The sequence below is a fragment of the Pocillopora damicornis genome, chromosome 10 (genome assembly GCF_964200805.1).
Source record: "Pocillopora damicornis chromosome 10, jaPocDami1.2, whole genome shotgun sequence".
Lineage (NCBI taxonomy): Eukaryota > Metazoa > Cnidaria > Anthozoa > Scleractinia > Pocilloporidae > Pocillopora > Pocillopora damicornis.
This window is the reverse complement of record NC_142679.1, coordinates 15080410-15103795: the sequence shown is the minus strand read 5'-3', so window position 1 is coordinate 15103795 and position 23386 is coordinate 15080410. Positions and strand designations below refer to the sequence as shown.

Below are 23386 nucleotides of genomic sequence, written 5' to 3'. Positions count from 1 at the left end.
TAGCGCCTGCGTTATTTTGGGGTGTCACTGCCGGACCAATCAGAACAAATCATGTATGTCACTATTTAAATAACAGGAAATTGTGGAAAATACATTGGAAACGTCAAATTTCTGAGAAACGGGTGCTTTGAATGAGACAGATCAGTCTCCCAGATATTATTTTGAAGTACTGGTGTCAATCGAGCTTATAGTAGTCAGTCGGTCAAGCTTATATCATATCATGGAAGGTCTACGCATGAGCACTGAACCTTCCTCCGTAGAATTCCGAGAAATTGCTCCACAGGGGGTTATTTTTAAATTTTTATATTTAGAATTAACATGGGAGTAACAGGTGGGGTTTTTCATGCTCAAAATATTCGTTGATGGTGTTAAACGAAAATGAAGCTTGGCCGCATCAGTCAATCTCCGAGAGAGCATTTTCACAATGCAATTGCTTGGAACTTTTGTTTTCACCCAACGATCAAGAATTTGGAAATAAATATTTCGGTTGTTGGTGTCGAAGAGAACTCCTCTAACCCTCGTGCTCGAGAAATTGTTTCCAGATGTATCTATCGATAAAAAGAGATAAATTATTTGTTTTCGATGGAAAAAAAATAATTTCCATATGCACTCGGTTTTTCTTAGTAAACAACATTTAGCAATTCTTTTGTTTCATTTTAGAATTATATTTGTCAACCCACCCCAAGTTTTAACTTATTGCAGCGGGCTGCTTTTTTTAAAAAAGCTGCGTAAGCAGATCGGGAATGGGGCCGGATAAAAGAAAATGTGGATACAAGTGACATTACTAAATCTCCCACAGTTCAATACGAGTAGCTGAAGTCGCGCATGATCCCTTCAACAGCTTTCCAGGAAAACTACTCAACGACCTTCTTTTTACGTAAGAGGTATATTTCTGAGAAAAAATGTAAATATATTCACAGTCATTGTGCTTATTTTAGCTCCAGCATGGGGGGATTATATTCTGAACGAGAAGAAACTTCGTGATTTCGTCGAATGATTTCATATTTATATGTCAAAGACAAAGACTTTAGGCGACTTAACACAGAGACTGGTCGGTTCGTAAACGATTGAAAAAGAACGTTAAAGAAGAACACATATATTGACCCAGTTGTGTGTTGTATTTGTTGATTTTTACTCCCTGTTATGTTGTTACAAGAAGTCTTTCCGTGTCTTCCCCTAGAATCACGTCAACACGGGGTCAGTCGGACTTGTAAATTGATTATTGCACAATTAAAATGAAGTCGATTTCGCGGAGCGCGTTGTGTCCATTTCCGTTCACGGAAACAGGATCCGAAACCAAACAACATAGGTCACACTCTGGTAAGGTATAGACATGCACGTGTATTCATTGGGTTTTTTCCGCAACATTTAAAATGGAGTATTTCAACGAATAGGTGAGGAGTTGAATGAGGTCTCAAATTTTAACTTTTAGCAGCGGGTTGTTTCTGAGGAAGAAAGTATAGGGTTTTCATACTGGATGTTTAGTAATTATAAACAAGACTGGACAGAGCGCCGCTTGGTTGTCGGAAAAATGCAAAGAAAATGCGGTAACGATTCCACTGCTTTGAACGCTTCCATTTACTTGAGAACATTCATAGCAAAAGTATACAAAACAGCATTTTTATTTCTTTTAAATAGGAGGGTATCGGAGTTACTGCAAATAATTAAGGAATGACAAACCTCGTATCATTTTCTTTAGATTCCACATTTCTGATGACTCGTATCAAAGCGCCCACCTTTTATTTTGACTTAAAAATGCTTTTTTTGTTTTACTTTAACGGAAGATTATCAAGCTAAGCAGGCTTCAGTTTGCTGTAACATACAATTTTCTTTCTCTGTCTCCATTGACCAAAAATAGTTTTACATGTAAGTATTACCTCGAATATTTTATTAGATAACGGCAAACGGAAGTTCATGGCAAATTTCTGAGAACCAGATATCCTTGTGATGATCCTATCGATTTCATAGAATTTCGTCGTTTATCAGCCGGATCACAAAAAATTATGCCTCTACAATGGCATTTCAAAGCAACTCCAAATCTGTAGAAAATGGGCTTCGAATTTGTTATCAGTAAAGCAGCAGTGAGGTGTATATATTTAAAAGATTAGCTCTAGAAAAGGTTTAACTGGTAGAAACATTGGAAAGGAACTGGTCATTCGAGCAAAACTTTTACTCATACTTATAGCACAACATTTATGTAAATTACATAGTAATGTATTTATGTAAATGTAAATTTACGTAAATGCTAAGGCTTTCTTTCCTTTGATTTTATCAGATTATTTTTTTATCATTTAGGAGCTAATTTCCCCATGAATAGAAATGTAACTAGACAACTTGCATTAAGTCTCGCTAAAAAATCAGTTTCTAACGGTTTTGTGGATATTAATTGGCAATTTTTCAAACCGCGTATTGTAGATAATTAACCTACTAATTAAACCTACTAATTAACCTAATTAACCTACTAATTAAACTACTTACTCTCCAGGAGATTACAGTTCCATCAAAGATAAACACAAGTGCATACAATTTCTCGACAGTTAACTCCAGCGTTGAATTTTTCTCTTCAAGATTCGACTTTTCTCTCATACTTTCGTCGAGATCTTTGGTGACTTCATCCACTCTTGTCGACAATTTGGCAACATCCGTCTTTAGTGTTGTATTTTTATCCTTCATCTCGGCGACCTCGTTTTTCACGGCATCCAGTTCGACTTGAACAGCTTTTAAATTCGTTTGTAATGTCTTCTTCTCACTTTCCAGTTTCTGAATCTTCTCCCTCAGAGTTTTTATTTCTTTATCCTTCGACTTCACAGTAATCTGTAGGTTATCGTTTTGCTCTCTTAGATCTCGCAAATCTTTGTTTAGCTTCAGTATTGCTTCAACCTTTTTATCGATTTCTTTCTCGAGCGAGTCAATCTGCCTCAAAATTTCGGGATCGTGAGTCAGCCCTCTTCCTACAATGTTCAAATGTAAAGCAGAATTTGTCACTATTTCTCTTCTTCCCTCCATTCTTCCCGACTGAATTTCGATAACTTCGTTTAAACTAACAATGGCGGTGGCGATGTTACCGAGAGAAGAGACTACGAGCACCAAACAGGGAGACTCAATCACTATGACGTCACAGTTCCATATATGGTGTAGGTGTACCAAAAAACTTGATTCATCTAATTACGTCTAGCGTTCTCCTTAGCTCATTGAATAACCATTCGCCATTTCGTCATTTTCTTTTTTTTTTTTCAAAAAAGACAGTATAGGTCTACCCGGTAACGGCTACGCCATAAACAATATGATATTTTATTCAGTTAGGTACGTTTAACTTGAATGAACTTCAATGAACTTTGAATGTTCTTCGCCCGATCATCCAGAATGTACTTATCTCCTATAAATATGCTCTCCGTAGATATAAAGCTGCTTTCAATTCAAAGAAATCGGTGTGGCGCTGTTTTGTATTTTCATGCGATGCAAGCTGAAACAACGGCGAGGATAACAATGAGTACCATTACAAGGTTATTTTGTTTACCTTTTTTCCGCTTCTGCAGAGAAAAAGCAAGTGGGAAAAAAAAAGGGAGAAGAAAGAAAAGAGGAATTCTAGAAATGGGAGGGTGAGAATGAACGGGGAGGTTTCTGAAAATAGAATTTGTAATAACAGGCTGAAATAAATGTAAGAACAAGCTTAAAGGAACTGTGTTAGAAAAGACACCCACACGCAATAAATTCATACCCAAGCATAGCCTGTCGCGGAACCATTAAGATTCCTAGAATTGCATATCAAGCATTGATAATCAAGTTCAGTAACACTAGTTTTTTAGTTATTAGGGCGAATTACAGAGAAATAAATACTGCCATTCTTACGCATCCACATGCATCAGTCTGCTGTAGCCCAAAAAAATCATACAGAGAATCAAACTATAATTCCAGGTATTTATATCATTTATTCACCAGGCGTGCTCGACTGAACACAACCCTAATATAGTTCAAAGTTTTTCAAACGAACTCTGGACCACTTAGTTGAACCACAGGAATACAGTTTATTGGAAGGAGGGCGCTTAATTTCGGGGGCGCTTATCAGTCATCTGTACTGATGTTGCTGTAGTTGAAGCTTAAAATTCATTTATAAAGTGGAGGTGGAAACAGGTTTTTAATGCATCCCTGCTATCACTCCACTCCCGGCCGGCAAAGTTCCTTACCCAATTGAAAGGCTACGCAATAAGTTAAGCCTACCTGAACTTGCTACTTCAACCATAAACTTCGAAGCCTGTGTGCTTCGTTCAGCAAGAGGATATTTTCCATGATCTCACTTCAACATACACAGGAAGTGAAGTCTTCCGTGGGCACACCAGTCTCCAAGATATTCCATAGCTCTAATTGCAGCAAGTTAGAAATCAGCAAACGATCCAAACGTAAATTAATGGGTTACAAAGAATCAAGAACTGTTACGATCCCTGATCTTGGTTCTTGAAAGCAAACAATTCTCTTTGGTTTTTGCAAGTATTTCATAATTTAACTGTTCACGATCTTGCCAGACCTATTTAGTAATTGAGAACTGCAACATAATCAAAATTATCGTAAAAAATATATCACTTTTCCGGCCAAGGACATCATATCCGAGGCCGAGAATTGGGCGGGTGACTTCCTTTCCATACATTTCTGAGGCATATCATGTGTTACCTTCCAGTTCTTCCATATTTATTCGTAGATAATACAAATAATTTTCCTGTTTGGTTGGAACTGAAAATAAATAACAGAGGAAAAATTATGATGAATAGTTCCTGGCCTTGTCACAATTCAAAGGGGTTGACCGTCTTTATGAGTATCAGCAACTGGTCAATACTGTAACTGATCCTTGGCAATGAATTCATATTGAGTGAAAAGACACGAATAAAGCACTTCCTGACGATTTGCTGTTATAACATTCCAATTCCACACCTATAGAAAGGGCGAAGTTTACAAGTAACAATAGAGAGGTGATATTTGTTTTCAGATCAGCTGAATTATAGCCATGAAAAAAAAAAAAAAAAAAAAAAAAAGAGAGAGAGAAAGGCAGTTAACAGTATCTCGAAGTGTTGATAGAATTTCTATGTTTGGATAAACTTTCTTTTCCCTTCTCCCAACACCTTACGGTTTTGACCATTTTTAACTGTTAATGTTTAAATCTATGGTCCATTTCATTGTTAGTACTCTGATATTTCAAAAACTTGCGACCAAAGGCTTAGCAGTGACAGTAAAGCACTTACCTTCATATGCAATTGTTACAGCTGCTACAGGATTTACTGTTGTTTCACTCTACGTACAACATTTGATGAATATTTCCATGCGAACACTTGCCGTCGGTCCTACCAACCTGAAATCACAAGTTATTAGTAGAAAAGGTTGATGGAGTGCAGTGAGGGGAACAACATATCTAAGACAACCTGTAGGATTTACTTGAATTATAAATGCACTTGTCGCTGAAGGTAATTTCTAGGAAACCTTGCCCACCAAATAAGCTTAGCGCGGTGTGGGAATTTCTAGGAAAAGGTCTATTTGTTTTCTTGATCAGTGATGAAATATATATGTGCAAAGCCTTAAAATGCTGCCATAACGTGACACAGAGAAAAGCTGTAAGCGTCCAAATTCCTTTGATTTTCTTAACAGGAGGTTGCGATCATAGAGGGGGGTTTTAAAGTGATGTTAAAACTTTTGTTAAACAAAAATAACTGTTTGTGATCCAATTGTTTCACGGTATGATACAAAGATGACTTATTTTGAAGAAATGGTCTTGCAATCATTTAGTTGAGATTCGCTTAGAGAAGTGGTAAGCTATAGAAAGAAACACTAATATGCAAGTTATGGAAGTCGTGTTCCTTACATAATTAGAGATTATGATGTCAAAGGGAACTTGTATGGTAATCGTTGGCTGTTTGAATAAATGATCTAAATTCTTTGGGTTTTTTCCTGAACTGTTTGGTTCAACATTTAGCATTAACACGGAAGTAACAGGTGGGGTTTTGCGAGCTCAAAATATTCGTTGATAGCGTTAAACGAAAATGAAACTTGGTCGGAGCAGTGGATCTCCCAGAGGGTATTTTGACGGCGCAATTCCTTGTAAGTGACACGATGTGATTCGGAACTTTTGTTTTCACACTACGATTAAGAATTTGTTGATAAATACTTCGGTTGCTGATGTCGAAGAGTACCCCTCGAACTCACCCTTGTACTTGAGAACTTGTTCCCAGATGTTTCCCTCATTTGTACACGATAATTTCGGCCACGTAGTTAATTTTTAACTCGAATTCTCTTGAGTGTTTCCCATATTTTCCACCCTTGAAAAAACATGCCTCTTTACTCTGACAATGAAGCACTTGATGCAATAATCAAGTATTTTTCAAAAGTAATTCCTGATATTTTTGCATACGGACGGAAATAAACTAGACATTGACCTGTTACGTTATGCAATTCAACAAGAGCTCAATTTCTCGGAAATCCACTTACTCTTGGAATTAACCCTGATAAAAAAACCATAATTTTCGAGGCTGAACAGAAAAATAAGCTACGTTTTGGGATGTACACAGAACCAGTGAAAAAAGCTGCATTACTTCTATAGTCTTTAAATACGTATGGTTTTCTTTACCGATGTGAGTTATTTGTGCGCGTTCCGAGAGAACGAAGATGGACAAAATCAATGAGTATAGTTTCAGGTCAGGTTTGTCTTCTACTTCGGTGAATTCCCGTGTATAGTGAATTAATTGGCCTCACGAATTTGTGATTTTGAGCTGACATGGTTTTTTCTTTCTCAATCCTGAAACAGGAGAATACTTGAAAGAAAGTGAAAGTTGAAATACCCCCAAAACAAAATAATGTCTGTCTACCGGCTGACACAAGGTTAGCATGAGAATTTAAATCTGTACTAAATATTAACAACAGAAGAAGTAGAATCGCCTACTTTACAGACGAGGCTCAGCATTTAGTAAAAGCAGTGATATTTTATCTAATTTTCGGTGTTCGCATCAAAATTCGTCACCTATTTCTCCGCGCATCATTTGTGACCGAGGTTCTGATGCAAGCCACGGTATAACTACAATCAGCCATTCTGTCAGCGAGCGAGGCAAATTGGTTTCGCATTTTAACCCCATTAAGGCCACGGTTTTATTCTGTTGTGGGCAATTCGATTCAATTTTTTTACGTTTCAATCCTTAAGCAAAAAGGATGTTTGGGACCGTACATATAGGCTAAATTTAAACTTTACATCTGTTTAGGATTTAAATCGAGAATCGAAATTGTTTTTCTTAAGTTTCAATCCTAAAGCAAAAAGTATATTTGCGACCGTACAAATAGGCAAAATTTAAACTTTAAATCTGTGGAGGATTTACATCGAGAACCGAAATTTTTTTTCTTACCCCCAAGTGAAACAAACATTGAGTCAGAGTTATGGGCATCAGGGTGACAGTAGGCCGGTAGTCGCTCTTTATAATTTATGACGCGGCATTTTCTGCGACCAATCAAATGTTTTGCAACAAGACCAACAAGGTATGGCTGATTTGTCTGCGTTAAAACTGCACGTATCCAATGATGAAAATGTTTTCTTTCTTATCCGTAATATGACGTTAGGTCGTCATAGCAAGTATTTTTTTCTCTTTTGGCATCAGTAACCAAAATTTTATTAAATGTAAGTGTTAGATCCATTTTATTCGCAATTATTTCTTGTGAGATATTCGACCATGCGCGAACGGAAGTTTATGACCGATTTCTAAGAAACCGATGTCTGCCATTGCTAAACCAATCAGAACCAATCTTGGGTGCAGCAATTCAGATAACAGGAAATTCTGGAAAATACATTCAAAACGTCAAACTTCTGAGAAACGGGTGCTTTGAATCCCTTTATTTGGGAACAGAGAAAACCATGAGTATGTTGTTTATGCCATCGACGAATGAATGCATCATTCTGCGATTATAGACTACAATGTACATAAAGAAAATGTAATGGAAGAGGCAACCGACTAAATTAATACGCTTTAAGCCCATAGGAGATCAATAGCGTAAACATATAGATTCCTAGAATCGAACAATTGGCTTTCTTTATCGACCATTTCAAAACAGAGTCTGAGTAATAATAGTTTTTAGACACCATAACAAATCGACAGAAAAGTGAATCCAATTTCGTTTCAACACGTCTCCATTTTCATTGACCAGCTCCCAGTTGGCTTGTTAGCTCAATTGGTAGAGCGCTGCACCGGTATCGCAGAGGTCATGGGTTCAAATGCCGTACGGGCCTGAATGTTTTTCAGGTGCTATTTACAACTACTAGTTTCAGTAGTGTTCTTAGCTGCGAGGATCTTCTAATTTCATCTCTCCACCGCAGTGCAAATATGTGAATTTTCATATATCTAAATTCTTCATTCACTTGGATGTTTATTTTGTACCCAATTCATTGACCAGCTCCCAGTTGGCTTGTTAGCTCAATTGGTAGAGCGCTGTACCGGTATCGCAGAGGTCATGGGTTCAAATGCCGTACGGGCCTGAATGTTTTTCAGGTGCTATTTACAACTACTAGTTTCAGTAGTGTTCTTAGCTGCGAGGATCTTCTAATTTCATCTCTCCACCGCAGTGCAAATATGTGAATTTTCATATATCTAAATTCTTCACGTCTCCATTTATTGGTTTCCAGAGAATCCCTCGCATAGAGAATATAAACATGCGTGTGTAGTTTACTCTACACTCTGTTAATTTTTCGCGATAAGTCTACCCTAAGAATTTAAATCAATTGAAACCTAATTTTGAAGAAAATGAAAATGATAAACTAAAGAGGATTAGTTCGCCTTTGTTTCAGTACTACATCACGCGTGTTAAGATGAACGTAATCTTAACTGACTGTATAGTTCAATCAAACTTAGCACTATTAAGTTGAATTAGTGGAATGCAGTTTGTTGGCCCATTGATCAGTGTGCTAGCTAATCCAACACTTCACTTTCCTTAAGAACTGACCCAAATTAGCAGACAAAGTCTAAATTTCTAAGAAATCGAAACAGGAATTGGCCTAAGTTGAAGTTTTGCAACGAAACATTTATTCCAAACAATAGCATCGAAGTACAAAGCGAAAGCGTCCTTGTGTCGACAGACCTTTGTGATTTTAACTTCATTAAGTGTAAAGGAGAAAAATAAGTAAAGTATTGATAATAGTCATCCTGATGCTTAGCTCCATTATCGTAGATTTAACCATGAAACGACGAATTCTCACCTAATACAAACTACGAAATCAATTCAGTTTACATTAGCTTGGAAAATCACCTACATGACTTGCATAACTTTCGAGGCCTGTGTACTCATCTCAAGGAGACGTAATTTCTTCCGATCACACAATTCTTTTACATAAAGTAATGTTTTACTGGGACAGATCAGTCTCCCAGATTTTAAGCAGTTCGTGTAAGAGCTTCGTTGACAGCCAGTTGTCTTCCAAGTTGTTTGACTGGGCGGTTATGCTTATGGCACGTTGAAGCGAATCCTTGGAGATCTCAGGATGGGCTTCCATGTTTCTTGTCTCTTGTAGTAAGGTGATTGCCTCTTGGTGAGTCTCATCCCAGTGAAACCTCTCCTGAATCGACTCCCATTTCCTCTGAGCATTGGGGTTTGGGAACTTGCTTAAATGGCGGTGAATGGCATCAACTTTATAATTGACATCTTTAACACTTCTGGGAAATACACACCGATAAAGCTTGGTTTGTATTTGACGACACATTTCGCCTAAGTGTAGCAATGCTGTTTTTCGGTATTGCTGGCAGGGGCTTATTTGGAAGCGCTCTGGCACCACTCATTAAAGGAAGAAGTCCTTTGAGTTGCGATTCTTTGATGTTCCTCAGTTCCTTCGTAAGTTCTTCGCTCTCCTTTCTTTTCTTCTCCCGATCGTCCTTCCCTGTTTCCAAGGTTCTCCGGAACCCTTCGAAATCTTGCTTCAATTTCAAATTAGCTTGCTCCTGGCTTGACTTTGCCTTTCTCAACTTGTCAACTTCCTTTTGCACAAGGCCGAGATCGGTTTTCACCGATCCTAACTCCCTTTGCAACTCCGTCTTCTCGTCCTCCAGCTCGTCGATTCTCGATTTTAGGGTACCAATCTCTTCGTCTTTTGTGTCAAGCGCGCTTTTAAGCTCGTCATTTTGCTCCTGAAGAGTTTGTAGAGCTTTCTGAAGGGCAACGATTTCATCATCCTTCTTTTTGATCTCCTTCTCAAGGCCATCGATCTTTTCGCCATGCTCGCGGATTGTTATGGCTTTTGGTGTGTTTCTCTCACCGACTAGCTGTCCTCTCATAACAGTTGCTATAGCTCCTATGTTGAGATCACTTGGAAGGAACTGCGGGAATTCATCATCAGTCCTACCTGACTCCATGATAGTCGAACTGCAACTGTCGTGGATCTTGTTATATATATTAACTGGCAAAAAGGGACGGTTATTCGAAGGTTATTCGAAGGAAGGTTATTCTGCTGTCAACACAATCCGTTTTCTCTTTCATGAAAGATTCTCTCTGCGCATGTGTCGTTATGGGATACCATTAATAATAATAATAATAATAATAATGTATATTTCTTATATTGCGCAGTCTAGCATGCGATAAGGAAATGATCGAGTGCGCATTACAACACTAAAATCTTAAAGTAATAAATGGCTAGTCCAAATAATGATAATAATAATAATAATTTACAATATTCGGAAAACAATAAAAGTAGAATACGAGTTAATAAAAGAACTAATAAAAAGCTAATTTAAAAAGATGTGTCTTTAGTAAAACTTTAAAAATGTTCAATGATTGACATTGTCTAATTTCTAAAGGGAGTCGATTCCATACTTTGAGCGCAGCATTTTTAAACGCCCTATCCCCGAGTGTCTTTTTTGTTCTATAGGTATTGTCCATTAGGAGTATGCCCCGGTATGATCTCAACTGATACCGCGAGCTCTCTTTGATTTTTATCAAGTCTGAAAGATATTGTGGTGCGACGCCGTAGATACATTTGTGAACTAGCATTGCTATCTTGAATTCTATTCTGTGGGTAACCGGAAGCCAGTGCAGGTTGATCAGGGATGGTGTGATAGGATCATACCTAGATATAGTACATACCAGCCGAGCACCCGCGTTCTGCAGGCGTTGCAGCTTACCAAGATGACCAGCGGGCGTACCATATAATAGACCGTTACAATAGTCTAATCGTGACATTATAATAGCCTGTACAATGGACTTCCTATTATCATATGATAAATACTTTCTAATACGCCGGATGTTATGTAGATGGTAATAAATATTCTGACATATGCTGTTAATATGTGTGGTCATATTCATGTTTGCGTCAAACCAAGCACCCAGGTTTCTAACAGAGTAAACCGCAGAAACCTTTACCTTACCTACTTGCAAGTCACTTATCATAACCTTATTTAACTGTGCGTGTGTACCTATAATAAGAAACTCGGTCTTAGCATCGTTCAGCCGAAGTTTGTCTTGGACCATCCAGGTTCTTATGTCCCTGATGCAAGCTTGTAGAGCGTCAACAGCATCCGTCTCAGTAGCAGAACCATCCGGCTTAAATGAGATATAGAGCTGCGTATCATCCGCGTATGCGTGAACGTTAGGGAAATGGGATTCAACAACATCGAAGAGCTTACTTGCGTACAACGTGAAGAGCAAGGGACCAAGACATGATCCTTGAGGTACCCCTTGAGGCAGATCAAAGTCACTCGAATAGCTCCCGTTAATCAGGATTCGCTGTTTCCTGTTTGATAAATACGAGTGAAACCATTTAAGAGCGGTACCTGTAATTCCATACGTCACGCACAGGCGATTCAACAACACTTGGTGGTCAATCGTGTCAAATGCTGCACTCAGGTCTAGCAATACCAAAAGAGTAACTCGTTGATTGTCCATTGCAGCTAGTATGTCATTCTGTATCTTCAATAGGGCAGTCTCTGTGCTATGACCAAGTCGATAGGCTGACTGGAGGATGGGATACAAACCCGACTGAGTAACGTGATCGGTTGTCTGATCATAAACTGCACTTTCAACCAATTTAGAGAGGTATTGCAGATTACTCACAGGTCTTAAATTGGATAAGGAAGTCCCTTGCTTGGTCTTCTTCAGTCTTGGATCCACAAGGGCCGTTTTCCAATCAGATGGAAAGTATCTCAAGGAAAGTGAAGAATTCACGACATTAGTGATGATGGGGAGAAGCATATCGGACATGCCGACTACTAAATTGGTCGGCATAGGATCAAGTTGACAGCTTTTCTTCGATGATCTACTGACCAGCTTCCTTATATCTTCCACAGAATACGTATTGAAATGATCAAGTTTCCTATCGCCTGTAAACACTTTATCCTCAGCCACCGCCCCAGGATGAAGAGTACACGCATCAAGCTCTGCCCGAATCTTTGCAATCTTACGGTCGAAAAACCGCCCGATATCGTTGGCTAAGATTGAGTTGTCCGTGTATTCTGGAAAACACAACTCATTCCTAGGAAGTAACAATGATCGAGTGGCCCTGAATAGCTTTCCTTGGTTTTCACTATTGTCGTTCACAAAGTCTGAGTAGAAAGCACGCTTAGCCCGTGTACTTAAATAAGTAACGTGGTTCTTGAGTTTCTTGAATGCCAACAAATCTTCCTGTGATCGTGTTCTTTTCCATTCCCGTTCTGCTTTCCGGCGTCGCCTTTTTGCCTCGGTTATCTCACTGGTATACCAGGGTACCTTGGGCCTAGCCCGCACTGTTTTGGTTTTTAAAGGTGCGTGACGATCAAGAACTTGAGAGAGTGTGGTCGTGTAATCCTCTACAAGTACATCCAAGTCCAGTGGGGTGATGGGATCGCTATTACCTCGATCACATAGCCCTGTAAGTACTACGTCGTTCGATAGGCTCTCAGCTTCCAAGGATTTAGTTTTCCTAAACTTTATTATCCTAGTCTGAAATGAAGGCTTACTTATGGCAACATGACAATGTACAGCTGCATGATCGGATAAATAGCGACAGGCGCGTGGTGGACTCGCCAGAATATCCTCAATCTTTCTTGTTATAACAAGATCCAGGGTGTGACCACGTATGTGCGTTGGCTCTGTCACATGCTGCTCCAAACCGAGAGACTCAAGCAGATCTAAAAAGTTAAGTGCATCAGTGTCATTAGGAACATTCACATGTATGTTGTAATCACCAACGACAATCAAAGGCTCTTTGGATAGAATAGTGGACTCCATCAGGTCAGAAAACTCCATCAGAAAAGTGTTAATGGGAACCCTGCGGTGGTCATCACAATTCTGTGGACGGTAGACGATCACAAGCCTTATCTTGCGGGAAGTCGACGTTTGGACCAACAGCTCGCAAAATTCAAGCGACTCTTGAATTCCATCTCGAGTCGTGCTAACACGAAGTGAATCCTTGTACAGTAGTCCAATGCCTCCACCTGTCCGTTCTTGTCGTGGAAAGTCAATAAACTTGTAACCAGGAGGACACAGTTCTATTCTTAGCGCATCATCATGGGGCTGGAGCCACGTCTCGGTAATCACAACCAAGTCATATCTACGTTCACAGACGTAATCTACAAAATCGGCTGTCTTGTTGCGCACCGACTGGGCATTCATGTGACGAAATGACAAAAAGACCCCATTTACGTAGTTGGCAGACAAACAATGCACTTTAGTAAAGTTTGAGACATTCCTAGTTGTTAATTTAGACAATGAAGAACGTGATTGAGGCGCCCGTAAAGTTCCATTATTTTGATGGCGTGATTTCACAATTGTTGATATACCGCATCCCTCAGGACCAGGATTAAGTTTGAAGACCAGATCGCCAATTAGCACTTGATGGAATTAGGCACATGAATTTGCATAGTAGGCTATTGGACACCTGTGCCTACGTAGGCGTAACCGACATGAGAAATCAAGCATATTCAAAATTCCCAGGAACTCGGGTGGAACGTAGTAGCTGATCCATGGACGTCGGAAGAATGTAATACAAGCAGAGCCATTAAACAGATTGGTGAGAACAACACCATTAGAGAGATCACTGTTCCATGAAGAGTGAAACAATACTTCGACTCCAGCCAATAACGTGGCATTGTTCCTTATGCAAATAGGGCTCTCAGTCCAACAGTTCACTGAAGACGAGAAACAACCAAATATCCTAATATTCCAGCCAGTGAAATGCGTAAGCAACTCCAAACCCGGCCAGTAGAAAGTGTGAGGTCTTACACATATACCCTCGTGGTCGTATTTCAGAGGGAAGGCAGCAGTAAGTATTAAAAAGACCACAAACACGTTGGTGGTTTTTGCGTGCCTGCACCTCATTTGCATGTCCATTCCAAGATGTTGGGTGGGGACCTTTTGACCTTCTCTTAACCTAGTGTCTTGTTGCTTCGAGGAGACGAGGGAGAGTGAGAGCCAGCTGAGGCATCAAGAGATGACAATGAAGTTGCACTGTTGTTCAGTGATCTGGGACTCTACTTTGGAAGCTTTATTTGAATCACTCGGACGTGATATCGAGGAGAAGCAGGAGGTTTCGACATCAGCTTTCGAGCTCACCGCGAACGATTGCGAAAAATTTTCACCACCGTAAGCAGCGTCTTTTTAGTTCTTATCTCTTCTGAAAGTTTTACAGCCATCGAAGTCACCGATTACATGACAACCTGGTCACATTATTCTCGTAAACTTGCGGGACAAATCACCACCGTTCTCGGTGTTTAGAGTTTTATTTAACAGGTGGTATTTTTCAAATGTGTTCGCGTCATCCAAATTTCTAGGAAATGGGTAAACCACCATCCAATATCTTGGAAGTAGAGAAAAACATAGATTCGTTGTTATGTTATAAAAATCCAAATGGAACTTTCGCTATGTCATAATAGGCAAAAATAAATTAAAGAAAAAGCTTAACAGAACTGTGTTAGAAAAGACACCCAAACATATGCAATAAATTCGTACCCATGCAAAGCGCATGGGATCTGTTGAAAAACCATTGAGATTCCTAGAATTTGTTAATAAACATTCGTAATCAAACGAGTCAAAGCAAAGTTTGAGTAGCACTAGCTTTTTAGATATTAGAGCGAATTACAGAAAAATGAATTCTGTCATTCTGACACAACCACAACCATCAGTCTGCTATGGCCAATAAAATCATAGCGAGAATAAAACTATATTTTCAGGTATTTATGCCATTTATGCCCCAAGCGTGCTCGACTGAACACAACCCTGACTTGCCACGCGTTTTCAAACGAACTCTGGATCACTAAGTTAAACCGCTAGAATGCAGCTTATTAGAAAGAGGGCGCTTAATATATTGAGCTGCTTATTATTCATCTGTACTGATATCGCTGTAGTTGAAGCTTAAAAATTTACGTATAAAGTGGAAATGGAAACAGGATTTTCATGCATCCCTGCTACTTAAGCAAGTTAGAGAGGAAGGGGCGCTTATTCGAGAAGGACGCTGATTTGAAATTATGGCCAATGGGGGGGGGGGGGGGGGGCGCTTACTCGGGGGAGGATGCCTTTTTAGAGAATGGGCGCTTATTCGAGGAAATACTTTATATCGAAACGTTGCATTGAAAGATTAATTCCAGACAATGGGATCGAGTGAAAGAGGGGAAGTGTCCTTTTGTCGACTTAAAATTATAACGCTTATCTCCTTAGTCTTGGTCAAAGCCATCACTCAGCAAAGTTCCTTACCCAACTTAAAGGCTAAGGTCTAAATATCGAAGAAATCGAAACTGGAATTGGCTTAAGTTGAAGTATTGTAACGTCACATTAATTCCCAACAACAGCATCAAAGGACAAAGCGAAAGCGTCTCTGTGTCGATTTTTTAATTTCAATTAGTATAAAGGAGAAAAATAAGAACAGCATTGATAAAATTCATGCTTAGGCCCAACTCCATGCCACTATCGTAGCAGTAACTACGTAACAACAAATTACCACCGAATACAAACTACGAAATCAATTCAGTCTACATTAGCTTGAAACATCACCTACGTGGCTTGCATAACTATCGAAGCCTGTGCGCTCATTTCAAGGAGAAGTAATTTCTTCCGATCACATAATTTCTTTTACATAAGGTAGTATTTTACTGAGACAGATCAGTCTCCCAGATGTTATTTTGAAGTATTGGTGTGAGTCGGCGAGCGAAGTGCGTGGCATATATAATATTATGTAAGGTGTGTGCATGAGCAGTGAACCTTCCTGCGTAGAATTCCGAGAAATTATTTCAGAGGGGGTTATTTTTAAATTTTTATATTTAGCATTAACATAGGAGTAACAGGCGGGTTTTTCGAGTTCAAAATATTCGTTGACACCGTTAAACGAAAATGAAACTTGGTCGCATCAGTCGATCTCTTAAAGGATATTCTCACAATGTAATTTCTTGCAAGCGAGATGATTGATTTATTTTCACCCAACGAGTAAGAATTTGGAAATAAATATTTCGGTTGTTGTTGTCGAATAGAACCCCTCTAACTCAACCTTATTCTCGGCAAATTTTTCCCAGATTTATTTCGCGATAAAAAGAGAGATAAATCATTTGTTTTCAATGGAAACACATTATTCCCATAAGTACTCGCGTTGGTTTTCTCAGTAAACATAGTGACGTCTTTTCATTTAGCATTTCTTTTGTTTCATTTTTTAATTATTTTTTTAGCACGGGCTGCTTTTTTAAGAAAAGCTGTGTAAGCAAATTGAATTGGGGATGGGCAAATCTGGGGAGAAGTTAAATGACATTACAAGGTCTTCCACAATCCAACACGAGTAGCTATAGTCGCGCATGATCACTTCAACAGCTTTCCAGAAAAACTACCAAACGACCGTTTGCTTATGTAAGAGGTATTTTCTCAGAAAAAATCCAATATAATCACAGTTAAAGTGTTAATTTGAGCTCCAGTATGGGGGGAGGGGTTATATTCTGAACGAGAAGAAACTACGCGACTTTGTCGGATGATTTCGGGTTTTTTTATGTCAAAGACAAAGACATTAGGCTACTCAACCTTGAGACTAAACGGTTCGTAAGCGAATGAAAGAGAACGTTCAAGAAGAACACATGTATTGATCTAGTTGTGGGTTGTTGTTATTAATTACAAGTTATGTTGTTAAAAGAAGTCTTTCCGTATCTTACCCTAGCATCATGTCAACACGGGGTCAGTCAGACTTGTAAATTGATTATTGCACAATTAAGAATGAAGTCGATTTCGTGGAAAGCGTTGAGTCCATTTCTGTTTTCGGAAACAGGATCCGAAAGCAAACAAAATAGGTCACATTCATATAAGGTATAGAAATGCATGTGTATTCATTTATTTTTTTGGCATCATTTAAAATGGAGTATTTCAATGAATAAACGTGGAAATGTTTCATGTTCCCTTAAGGAGTTGAGTGAGATCTCAAATTTTAACTTCTAGCTGTGGATTGTTTCTGAGGAAGAACATATAGGGGTAGTCATACTGGATTTCTGTGATATCTCCGTAAATGTAGCCAAGATTGGACAGAGCATCGCTTGGTTGTAGGAAAAAGGCAAAGAATATGGCAATGTTCTGACGAATCCACCGCTGATGGTGATCCTAGTGATGATCCTACCAATTTCTTAGAATTGTTTTGTTTACCAGCCTGGTCTTGTTAAGCGTTCACAAGAAATATACCTCTATAATGGCATTTCAAAACAACCCCAAATCTGTACAAAAAACAAAACCAGCTTCGAAGATTTTAAAAGTAAAGCAGCAGTGAGGCGTGTATATTAAAAAGATTGGCTTTAAACATTGGAAAAGAGCTGGTCATTCAAAACTTTGACTCATGCTGAAAGTATTTCATTTATTTAAAACGTTAGGGCTTTCTATCCCTTGATTTTATCAGATGATTTCTTTTCATGCCATGCAAGCTGAAACAACAGCATGAATATATTTTCGGAGAACGACGAGCATAACCATGAGTACCAATACAAGGTGAAAGAAGTTTTCATTTTTTTCCTTTCAAGTTTCGCTTTTATCAATAGTGATTTCGTAAAGCTTTTGACAATAAAAATAAACGGTAAAAATGAACGGTAAAACGTTCTGGCTTTTCATCTTAATGATAAATGACCTGAGAGTTAGTGATGTACATGGGTGGAAGTATGTGGACGATACTACCATAGCCGAAATCGTGCGTAAGGGAGGCCGAAGTAACGTCCAGGACTGGTCTTATGAGCGGAATATGTAGCTCAACGCGGACAAATGCAAGGAATTGACTGTCTAGGAAAAACAACCAATCGTTCGATCCTGTATAAGTAGATGGAAAGGAACTCTCTAAGGTGCAACGTGCAAAGACATTAGGAGTTACAATGTCTAAAGATCTGAAATTGAACGGGCCAGTGTATGAATCGATAGGAAAAGCAAATAAGCGCTTCCGTTTCTAAGTGCTCCTTAAGAGGGCTAATGTTAGCCATCAAGACATCATACAATTCTATTATACAGTTATAAGGTCAGTATTGGAATACTGTACACCTATTTTCCGCCATAGCCTTCCTGAATACCTTGGTGAAGACCTTAAGCATGTCCAGAAAAGAGCCATGTCAATAATCGCGCCTTATCAATCATATACATAACCCTTAGATAGCTATGGACTCAGTACTCTACGCCAAAGACGCGATGATCACTGCTCTAAGCTATTCAGTGGCATAACCAATTCCAACGATCACAGTCTCGCCTAACTACTCCTCCCACGTCTCCAAGGCTCATATAGCTTGAGAAGCAAAGGAAATTTCAATCTACCACGATTTCACATCAACCTTTTCAAAAACGCATTCATCCCAGCCATGTGCCAACGAGTACATAGCAATGTTTCGTAAACGGCAGTGCTCGTAGCCAGTAATTTGAACAGAGCACTTTAGTTATATTGAGACCCTTTGTAAATAGCCCCAGTTTTAATTGTACTATATTTATATTGTAAATAATTACTCAATTCAGCCTTTGGCTGCGACTTAGTTATTCCTTTTAAGCTATCTATCTATCTATCTATCTATCTATCTATCTATCTATCTATTGGAATTAACTCAGATAAAAGCATAATTTTCGAAGCTGAACACTTAAATAAGCTTCGTTCTGGGATGTACAGGGAACCAGTGAAGAAAAGCTGTCATTACTTTTAAAGTCTTTAAATATGTATCGTTTTCTTACCAATGTGAGTTCTTTGTGTGCGATCCGAGAGAATGAAGATGGATAAAAGCAATGAATATGGTTTCGGGTCAGTTTTGTGTTTTACTTCAGTGAATTCCCATGTATAGCGGATTAATTGGCTTCACGGAAATTGTGATTTTGAGCTGACATGGCTTTTTGTTTCTCAATCCTGAAACAGAAGAATACTTGAAAGAAAGTGAAAGCTGAAATACCCTAAAACAGGCATCATTAACCATAAATGTAAGCGTTAGATCGATTTTATCCGCAATTATTTCCTGTGAGATATTCGAACACGCGCACACGGCAGTTTATAACCGATTTCTAGGAAACTGATTCGCTGATGGTGTTCGTGTTATTTCTTAATGCTATATCCGTTTTGTTCTTTGAGTGGATGTGATCGATTTGTACCTCATACTACGATTTAAAGATCTTGAAGTAAAATATTCTGTTCGAAAACTGAATGCTCTCTAAAGATATAATTGCTTAGCTGAGCACATCCCTTAGCCCCTGCGTTTTTTTAGGGTGCCATTGCCGGACCAGTCAGAACAAATCTTGGGTATAGTAGTTCAAATAACAGGAAATTGTGGGAAACGTCAAATTTCTGAGAAACGGGTGCTTTGAATCCTTTATTCAGGATCAGAGAAAACCATGACTGTGTTGTTTGTGCCATCCACGTATCATTTTGCGATTATAAACTACAATATACATAAAGAAAATGTCACAGTGGAAGAGACATCAAAAAAACCGACTAAATCAATACACTTTAAGCGCATAAGAGATCAAAAGCGAAACCATATAGATTCCTAGAATCTAACGAATGGCTTTCTTTAACAATCATTTCAAAACAGCGTCTGAGCAATAATAATTTTTAGACGCCATAACAAATTAACAAATCGACAGAAAAGTGAATTCAATTTCGGATCAATACATCTCCATTTAAGTTTCTTATTCAGTTCAGCACGAGTAGCTGAAGTCGCGCATGATCACTTCAACAGCTTTCCAGGAAAACTACTTAACGACCGTCTGTTTATTTAAGAAGTATATTTCTAAGAAAAAAGCAAACATAATCAGTTATTGTGTTTATTTTAGCAACAGCATAAGGGGTGGGGGATTATTTTCTGAACGAGAAGAAACTGCGTGACTTTGTCGAAGGATTTCATGTTTATATGTCAAAGACAAAGACTCAACGCAAAGACTGTTCGGTTCGTAAGCGATTGAAAAATAACGTTAAGAGGAACACATATATTAACCCAGTTGTGTGTTGTTCTTGTTGTTTTTTACTCCATGTTATGTTGTGACAAGAAGTGTTTTCGTGTCTTACCCTAGCATCACGTCAACATGGGGTCAGTCAGACTTGTAAATTGATTATTACACAATTAAGAATGAAGTCGATGTGATGGAAAGCGTTGTGTCCATTTCCGTTTTCGGAAACAGGATCCGAAAGCAAACAACACAGAGAGGTTATACCATTTAGTTTCTGCATTCACTTGCGTACATCATTACCATAGTCTAATAATTTTAACGTAATGAGCGGCTCAAAGATATTATCTAGCCATCAGTTGATGATTGTCTGCTTTTTCATAGCATTTTCGTATGAAAATATACAGTTTGCTGACACTAGGGTTTACTAACTATTGTTTCTCATGACCGTTTCAAAATGAGCCTAATTATAGTTGACTCCGATCAAAGGTGTGTTGTCTTAAAGTATAGGAGGCCATACACAAAAATGACGTGTTAATCAGCAAAAGGAGGTGCATGAGGATTGCACGGATGGATTCTTTCTAAGGCATCCCACGTTTGAAGAGCAAACATCAAGAAACTCAAAATTGCTTTTATTCCACTTCAATTTGGATTGTTTTTTAACACCTCTACCTCAACTATCTCATTAGTGTCTGACAGGAAAAGAATTCAGATTGATTACAATTCAGACTTTTTCCCGATTTTCTCTGCCTCCTTTATCTTCTCCGAGGTACTGAAAGAGATAGAAAGTAAACGATATTTCTTTGTCATCCAAGGTAAACCAGAAATAGCGAGAATACATGTATGTGGAGGCTTCCTATGTAGTTTATATCACACATTGTGAAAACGTTTTTTCAAGCATCACATACAGACATATACATATAGTAAAAGCTATGGGCATTTAAAAAAGAAAAAAAAAAAGAAAAGAAAAGAAAAATATATAGTGTTGGTTAAATTGCATACCGGCAGCAGCATTTGTTTGTAGATAATGGACAGTGCATTTCGTCTCGGCAGTCAATCGGTATGTCCGGTGGACACGGATCATCAATATAAGTACACACACCCTTCGGCCAGTCGCATCTCGGAACATCTGTGAATTCGAAGGATTTGTCCGTAAACATTAAATTTTTCAAAAGCGACTTAACGTAGCCATAAGTATTTATTCTTGTCTAGTTAGCTACTCTTGGAATAAAGGTACAACTCATCTTCTCCAGAGCTCCCATAACGGCGTAGGTGTAAAATTTTTATAAGACAACATCACAAAAATTAGATTTATCTTAAAGTAAATCCCGTTAATAGTTCATATACTTTAAGTTAAAATAGACATATCCAGATCTTTTGAAAAGGTGATGGCAAGAAGGAAGTGTTATTCGGATAAAATCAAGAGAGGACCTTATTCTCCCTTGAATAAAATGTAATATGTGATTAAGAAGAAAGGGGTGGAGATGGGTTGATGGCTTACTCGAAGAATGGAGTCGGTATCTCACGATTACATCTGACGATATCTACGTCTTTCATACGTAAATGGGGAACTAGTGGCAACAATGCTTGAAAATAAAAACGTTTTGTTACTTTAGTGACATGTATTATTCACACCGAGATTGCCAAGAAATTATGGAGTTTATGATTAGCCACAGCTGACCTGAAGGTGTCTCACTTGCATTCCATAGATTCATGACGTTCGCGAACATGTTAAGACACAGCTTTCTCAGAATCTCAAAATATTTAAATAGATTTGCTAAGGGTTGTCTGTGACTTACGTGGCTTTGGTTGCGGATACCGGCAGCAGCATTTGTTTGTTCCTAATGGACAGAACATCTGGTCTCGGCAGTCATATGGTATGTCCGGTGGACACGGATCATTAACATAAGTGCACACTCCTCTTGGCCAGTCGCATCGCGGAAGGTCTGTGAATTTGAGTGAATCTTGTTTTGGAAAATTCACGATATGAATATCTTATCTTAGACCAAAATTATCAGAAATTGAATATGCTTTTAAGAAACAACTTAGGCGCAATTTGGTTTTCAGCGCTCGCATTCTGAGAGTTATTTCGATTCTTGCATACAAAGCGACTTGTATACAGGAATGTAGTGACCATTTTAAAGAAAACAAATCTCCACGTTCTCAAATGAATTTTCAAGTTATGTTTTAAAATCAGCTGTCGCTTACTTGGATCATCAGAACCATCCACAGAGATCGCCAAACCGATCAGCGTAAAAATCAACAGCTTGGCACCCATCACAAAAGCGAAACAGAAAGTGCAACGAGAGTGGAAATCTATAAAAAAAGGAAAAATATATAATGTGAAGCCCAGTTACTCTATCACTCTTGATAAATACGCTCCAAACATACCGATATTCTTGGCAGAAATATTGCAGCACCGTGAACTAAAGGATAAACAGCACAAGAAGCTGAATGTATCTCTTCCCGAGATGCGAAGAAATGGCAACTGATATGCAAGCTTTGTAGTTTTATTGCTACTCTCAGTCAAGTCAGGTCTCTGCATGTTTCAATCTCGTGATCATACATGTCTGATAACTGATTCTCGATATCCTGGTTAAGATAGGATAGAATTTCCAGTCTAAAATTAGTTGCCAAAAATTCGATATTTAGTCAAGTCGTTCCTCGAGAAAATTGTTTTTGGCAGGCTCACATGACAGTTTCACTGAGCGTCATTAAGAAAAGTTTGTTCTCTGAAATCATTTCTTTTCTTCGTTTCTCGTATCTAACCATTTTCAAGCTAACAGTTTACACAAAATATCTTTAATTTCTTAGAAACCCTTTGAACTTTACCTGACCCGTTGTGTAATCTTTCCAAACAAGGATGGAAAAGAGCTTTGCTTTAATGTTCTTTTGTTTCAATAAAAAAAATTTGTCAATCATCCATTAAGTACAGGGGCTTAATTCGAGGTGATTTGACTGAACCATTTCGGAAAGGTTTGGCTTATAGTGTCTATCAGCAGCGTTTCTTTCATGACTTCAAGGGTTTGATTCGACTGTTATTTTGCCATATCCTTGCCTACCTCGA

At 38.5% G+C, this 23386-nt stretch overlaps 2 protein-coding genes and 1 long non-coding RNA gene across 3 annotated transcripts; 1 reads left to right on the top strand and 2 right to left on the bottom strand.

The window, feature by feature from the left end:
• Nucleotides 1-6508: 6508 nt before the first annotated feature.
• On the top strand, nucleotides 6509-6858 carry LOC149039076 (uncharacterized). Its single transcript, XR_016180719.1, has 2 exons — nucleotides 6509-6674; nucleotides 6785-6858. It is a non-coding gene; the product is annotated as an uncharacterized LOC149039076 (long non-coding RNA).
• A 1749-nt stretch (nucleotides 6859-8607) lies between these two features.
• On the bottom strand, nucleotides 8608-10454 carry LOC113680294 (uncharacterized). The gene is given in 2 exon segments (XM_027197307.2): nucleotides 8608-9731; nucleotides 9733-10454. Coding segments are annotated over 2 exon segments (999 nt in total). The 5' UTR covers nucleotides 10356-10454; the 3' UTR covers nucleotides 8608-9355.
• Nucleotides 10455-20935: 10481 nt separating this feature from the next.
• On the bottom strand, nucleotides 20936-23085 carry LOC113680299 (uncharacterized). The gene is made up of 5 exons (XM_027197312.2): nucleotides 22711-23085; nucleotides 22528-22635; nucleotides 22119-22265; nucleotides 21322-21448; nucleotides 20936-21091 (listed from the first exon to the last, which is right to left on the bottom strand). Exons 1-5 carry the CDS (start codon nucleotides 22862-22864, stop codon nucleotides 21037-21039), a joined length of 591 nt encoding a protein of 196 aa, XP_027053113.2. The 5' UTR covers nucleotides 22865-23085; the 3' UTR covers nucleotides 20936-21036.
• Nucleotides 23086-23386: the final 301 nt, after the last annotated feature.

What these genes read in the sequence shown, in the direction of transcription:
- LOC113680299 (XM_027197312.2), bottom strand. Translation starts at nt 22,864, where the DNA reads ATGCAGAGACCTGACTTGACTGAGAGTAGCAATAAAACTACAAAGCTT. An exon ending in TATTTCTGCCAAGAATATCG is followed by an intron (nt 22,636 to 22,710) that starts GTATGTTTGGAG and finishes CTTTTTTTATAG; the next exon opens with ATTTCCACTCTCGTTGCACT. An exon ending in GGATGGTTCTGATGATCCAA is followed by an intron (nt 22,266 to 22,527) that starts GTAAGCGACAGC and finishes TCAAATTCACAG; the next exon opens with ACCTTCCGCGATGCGACTGG.